The following is a 6,404-nucleotide window of genomic DNA, read 5'->3' on the forward strand; positions in this document are numbered from 1 at the left end:
TCCAAAGCCACAAGACAGTAAGAGATCACCTTGGGAGTAGTTATAGAAGGGAATCAAGGACCGAGTCTTAGAGCAGGTGAGATGAAGAACCAGGAAGGGCGCCTGACTGCAGTCTGTGAGGTGGCAGAACTGTAGTGGGTACTGACCTGGAATCCAAGGAAAGGAATTGTTTCAGAAGGACCTGAGGGTCCAAGAAAGAAGTCGCCTGAAAATTTACCACTGGGCTTAGTAATCTAGAATAATTTATGATTAAGATTTGTTGGGGTGGAATGTTGAAGACAAAAATCTCACTGAAGTAGATTTAAAAGTATAGGAGGAGAGGAATTGGAAATGGAGAGTATAAATGACTCAAAGATGTTTTTATAATAAAGGAGAGAAACAGGTGATAATCAGGAGGAGATGTAGGTTTAAAATAGTTTGCAAGAAGGGAACCAGTGAAGAGACAGAGGACCCAGAAAAAATGGAGGGATTGTCTTTGAATGCTGACATCAAATAGCAACTTCACTTTAAAGGAAATAAGAAAATTGTTTTTGTTTTTATTTTTGTTTTTGTTTTTTGTCCTGAATTAAATTTGAGTGGCATGGGAACACAGATTTAAATATCCCTGAAAGCATATTCTACTGTAAAAGAACTTTCTTATGAACATTCATAGCCAAAGAACAAGCCAAATCATAAATTAATACATTCGGTAGATAAGTGGGTAGGAGTATCAGGTGATTGCAGCAGTGTGGGAGAATCTCTTCTATAGGTTTGAAGTGTTATAGCAATCTTAGCTTCATGGTTGGGGGGCTAGCAGCCTGCTAAGCTTAGTGATACATTCCCAGAGGTTTACTTAATAGTCATGAGGATATTAGATCAGATGCAGAAGATGAAAGAAAAGGCTACTGAAAGGGTTTAAGATAGCTCGAGGTGATTTTGGCTCTGCACAAGCAACATTCCAACCATGTTCAACTCAGCCAAGTTTAAACAGTCGGCAGAATCTTCAGATACATGCAACTCTTAAGAGAACTTCAGCTGCACAAGAGAGAGTTTAAGATAATGTCAAAAAATATTGGACTCTAAATTGAGTAAAGAGATGGCATGAGTAAACTCCTGGTTGGAGTAAGGTGAAATCTTGGTGTAGTTTTAATTTGCATTTCTCAAATTGCTACAGATGTTCAACACTTTTTCATAGATCTGTTGACTGTGTATCTTCTTTTGAGAAGTATCTGTTTAGTTCCTTTGCCCATTTGCTGTTTTTTGTTGTTGTTTTTTGTTTGTTTGTTTGTTTGTTTGTTGAGTTCTTTGTATATCCTGTAAATTAAAGCCTCATTTGAGGTGTGGGTGGTAAAGATTTTCTCCCATTTGGAAGGCTTTCCTTTGCTGCGAAGAAGCTTTTTGGTTTGATACCATCCCATTCATTGATTCTTAATTTTATTTCTTGTGCTTTAGGAGTCTTTTTCAGGAAGTTCCTAGCTGGCATATTGGAGTGTTGGGCCTACATTTTTTTCTAGCAGGTACAGGCTATTTGGCTTATGTCTAGGTCTTTGATCCACTTTGAACTGAGTTTTGTGCAAGGTGAGAGAGATAGGGGTTGAATTTCATTCTACTACATATGGATTTCCCGCTTGCCAAGCACCTTTTGTTGAAAAGGCTATCTTTTCTCCAATGTATGTTTTCTACACCTTTGTCTAGTATAAGATGATGTATTTATGTAGGTTTGTCTCTGTGTCTTCTCTTCTATTTCATTGATCTTCATGCCTATTTTGTTGCCAGTACCATGTTGCTTAGCAAGCACTTCTAAACCGCAATTTAGGGTTTCACATAGTTCTTTAAATTATTTTTATTTTATTTTTTGCATTGCTGGGGATCTAGCTCATAGCTTATACCTGCCAGGCATGCATTCTACCACCGATATACAACCCTACTTTTTTTTTTTTAATACAATACTAGCATACTCTCTTAGTAGCATAATCAAAAGAGAGTCTAAATAGAAATTCTATAATTTGAGTAACTGAGTTTAGTTAAATTTCCTGGTAAAAAGAGCCATCATTCTTTTATCTAAATTTTAGTTATAATTCAAATATTGTTTAGTTCAAATGATCTAATAGTTTTAGTTAGCTGTTTGTTCTGTCTTGTATTGAGCCTGCATGTCTATTCAAGTAAATCTTACACATTTATTTGTATGAATATGTTTTCTTCCAGGAATAGAAGATGGTAGCGAATTGAGGGGAGAGGAGTTTCAAATTTATTAAATAGGAATTTTATACCTAAATATTGTATTCCTCCAATTCTAGTTCGGGCAAATTTAAATTTCTGTGTGGTGTTGATCTAAACCATCATCCCAGAGAGAGGGGAAGAGATGAAAAGAAAGGCATATCCTTGGAATTCTGAGACTTGTTGCAATTTTCTAGCACTTTCACAACATAGTGATGATTGTAGGGCTTCAGTAATTGTCAGAAATTCATGTTTTTCCTATGGAGCTTTCCTCTTCTCTCCTCTCTTCTCTTCTCCTCTATGATTTCCCTTCCTCCTTTCTCCTCCCCCCTCTTCTTTCTTCCCTCTGTGCATTCAGAAATTGCCTTAAAATGACATAATTCTATAAAAACAAAAGGGACATTTTCAAACTGAGTCTCATAAGATCTCTGAAGAGGAATCCTAGCAGATGGTGACATCTCTATTTTGATGAAGTTTTCCTTTTACCTGTTTCATACATTGGGATTTCATTGAAAAAAAAAAGTAAAGGTTTTCAGAGCTTTAAAAAAAAAACATAAAAACAAAAAGAGGTCTGGACGACTTGCCTGCAGCCCGTGTCAAAAGTCAGCTTCACCTACTGTCCTCTCTGGGCTCTTTTGTTCATGACGCATCACTTCTCACCACAGATTGGTCTGCATATTAACATTCCTTAATAGGTAGGACCACAAAATCACTTAATTATTAGTGTTGTTATTTAAGACATAAATTCTCATATGAAAATTTACATCCCAATATTCTTTAGTTTATTTTTAGTTGATCCCTTCTACAATGCAAAGAAAAACTCTACAGGTTGAAAAAAGAAATTGAACTAGGAAATAAGACCTCAGATCACATTCCAGTTTTTATGATTTTTATGAACTAAACCTCAATTTCCTGCCAGGGAAATAAGGCTAACAAAACATACCATGTCTTTCTCACAAGGAATGATGTTGATAATACAGATAAGTAAACAAGATGTTAAATGAAATAATGACTGGAATATATGTAGAATTGCTTTGCAAACTGGAAACAAAGTTATGCAAGCTTCTTTCATTATAATCAGTTATCAGAAGAATCTTATATATGACTAAACACAAAAAGCCAGCACTAGTGGGTCTTAATTCTACATAACAGACACGTTTAAAACATTTGTTTCTTTTTGCTAATATATTTTACTTGTAATTTTTCTGGCAATTTGTATCTGCCCTTTAGAATGTAAGCATCACAACTAGGTTCTGGCTTTTTAGACAAATAGCATAAGTAAAAGAAAGAAGGAAAAAAAGGGAAATAGTGAGTGTAGGGGGTCTATATCAAAGTGTATGATGATAATCATCATTTGACCTCTGATCTGTAAACATGAAGGTTTCATATAGTTAAACCTAATAATTCAGCTTTCTGCTTTAGCAAAATGTCCAGATCCAACTAGCAGTTTCAAAAAAATCATTGAATTGAAATGAACTTGGAAATAAAGCTTCTTCCATAATGATTATTCTTCAGTAGGAATAATCAATAGGAAGCTATGGGTAAGTGTGTTAGAAATGCAAGGAATCAAATTGCTGATTTACCCTTTCTCTCTTTTTCCTCCCCTCCCATCTTTCTGGGATAGGTATGTGCAAATAAAAGGAGAAGGAACTATAAACTGACTATGGATCTGGAAAAAGATTATTCGACACACAAAGGGAAAAATAAACTTGGTGGAGAATTGTCAGGCATGCTGCCCCTTTGCAACAATATAATTAATATCTCCTGTGTGAAAAGCAACTGGTCAAGCCATGTTCGTGCTTCATTGTACAGCTTAATGGTACTGATAATTCTGATCACTCTGGTTGGCAATCTGATAGTCATTATTTCCATACCACATTTCAAGCAACTTCACACCCCCACTAATTGGCTCATTCATTCCATGGCCATTGTGGACTTCCTGCTGGGGTGCCTGGTGATGCCTTATAGCATGGTGAGGTCAGTTGAGCACTGCTGGTATTTTGGAGAGTTCTTCTGTAAAATTCACACTAGCACTGACATTATGCTGAGTTCAGCCTCCATTTTTCACTTGTCCTTCATTTCCATTGACCGCTACTATGCAGTGTGTGACCCACTGAGATACAAAGCCAGGATCAATATCTTGGTAATTCTTGTGATGATCTTCATTAGTTGGAGCATTCCTGCTATTTTTGCATTTGGAATGATCTTTCTGGAGCTAAACTTCAAAGGAATTGAAGAGATATATTATAAACATTTTCACTGCACAGGGGGCTGTTCGGTTGTCTTTAGCAAAACATCTGGGGTATTGGCCTTTCTGACTTCTTTCTATATACCTGGGTCTGTTATGTTGTGTGTCTACTACAGAATATATTTCATAGCTAAAGGGCAAGCAAGATCAATTAATCATACAAATCAGAAGCTTCACTTTGGATTAGAAGAGAAAAATGGAATTTCACAAAACAAAAAAAGAAAAGCTGCGAAGACATTAGGGATCATGATGGGTGTTTTCCTGATATGCTGGAGCCCTTTCTTTGTGTGCACAGTCATGGATCCTTTCCTGAACTACACAATTCTACCTCCTTTGAATGATGCATTCATTTGGTTTGGCTACTTGAACTCTACTTTTAATCCAATGGTTTATGCATTTTTCTATCCCTGGTTCAGAAGAGCATTGAAGACAATTCTACTTGGTAAAATTTTTCAAAGAGATTCATTTAGGTGTAAGATATTTTTAGAATCAAATCCACAATAATTTTATTATTGCAAAATGGTTAGTGATCCAGTTCATGAACACAACATTACAACCGAATGCACTAACTACATGGATCTTTCATTTATTATTTGAGTCAAAGTACTTATGGTGAGCCAAGTTATGCTTATCATCTCTTATATGGAACATGGTAGATGCAATCTTAGCCCTTCTTATGATACATACACAAATTTTGAAAACCTAGTATTTAAGGACCTACATTTTAAAGAACATTTCCTAGGACTAGGTTGTAGCTCAGTGGAAAAGTGCTTGGTTAGTATGTATAAGGCTCCAGTTTGATCCCCAGCAACATGAAAGGCGGGTAGTGGTGAGAAGGAGGAGGAGGAGGAGGAGGATAATTCTTCTTCTGAAGAAATTCTCCTGCTCTTAGATGAACTTACATGAGGTGACAGTGGTACCTTACTAAGTGGTTCAGTAGTGGAAACTATAAGACTATATTTGGGGATACAAATTGGAATGATTTTGTCACATTTGCATATAGAAATTTGTCATATATGTACAGTTGGCCCTCCATATATTCAGGTTCTGCATCTGCAGATTGAAGTAATCTTAGATCAAAAATTTTGTGGAAAAAGAACTTTGTGCCTGTAGAGAACACTTATAGATGTTTTTGGTTTTTCATTATTATAGTTGTCAATATAGTAACCATTTACACAGTATTAGCTATTGCAAGTTATCTACAGATGATTTGAAGTATATGGGAGGATGTCACAGATAATAAGCAAATGATATGCTATTTTATATAGGAGATGTCACATCCATGGATTTTTGTATCTGCTGAAGATCCTGAAACAAATACCACAAGGATACTGAGGGACAACCGCATGTGTCTTTTTTGTGTATAAGGATTTTTATAACCATTTCCCTATCATCTACTATTTCAGTTGTTTCTAATTTCTTAAATAATAACAGTTAAATTAAGTTCTGTCTGTTACTTGCTACTGAGGCCATGAAAATGTCTGAAAGGATTTAACCATATTTTAAGGTTATATCTTGCATGGTGGACTCAAAATATATCCAGAATAAAACAAGGTCACTTATTTTAAGGTCAGAATATACATACCATGCCTACTAAAACAGTATCTACAAAAAGAAAAAAAGAGGAACAAATAGTGGTTTCCAAAAATGTGCCTTAATAGGAAATGGGAAACATTCTAAATTATATACATTGATCTGCAATTGAACTATTTCTTACATAGACTTTATGTGGTTTGTTTCAGGTTAAGTATCATCAATTTGAATTTATTCAATAATAGCAATTTTTGCTCAAGTGAGTTAGGGCAAGGTGGCCAATTTTAAATGAAACTAAAATGCACACTCCTACCTATACCTGTCTGTTCACAAATCTGATGATCTTCTGGGGATATATTAAATCTTTTCATCTATTATAGTCTGTTTCAGAACTATATTTTGTCTCATTGATCTGGCTAGACTGTTT

At 35.4% G+C, this 6,404-nt stretch overlaps 1 protein-coding gene across 1 annotated transcript; it reads left to right on the forward strand.

The window, feature by feature from the left end:
* Positions 1 to 3,925: 3,925 nt before the first annotated feature.
* Taar1 (trace amine associated receptor 1) lies at positions 3,926 to 4,948 on the forward strand. The gene has a single exon (XM_026380938.1). It carries the CDS (start codon positions 3,926 to 3,928, stop codon positions 4,946 to 4,948), a length of 1,023 nt encoding a protein of 340 aa, XP_026236723.1.
* Positions 4,949 to 6,404: the final 1,456 nt, after the last annotated feature.

This window comes from Urocitellus parryii, chromosome 8 (genome assembly GCF_045843805.1).
Source record: "Urocitellus parryii isolate mUroPar1 chromosome 8, mUroPar1.hap1, whole genome shotgun sequence".
NCBI lineage: Eukaryota > Metazoa > Chordata > Mammalia > Rodentia > Sciuridae > Urocitellus > Urocitellus parryii.

What these genes read in the sequence shown, in the direction of transcription:
- Taar1 (XM_026380938.1), top strand. Translation starts at nt 3,926, where the DNA reads ATGCTGCCCCTTTGCAACAATATAATTAATATCTCCTGTGTGAAAAGC.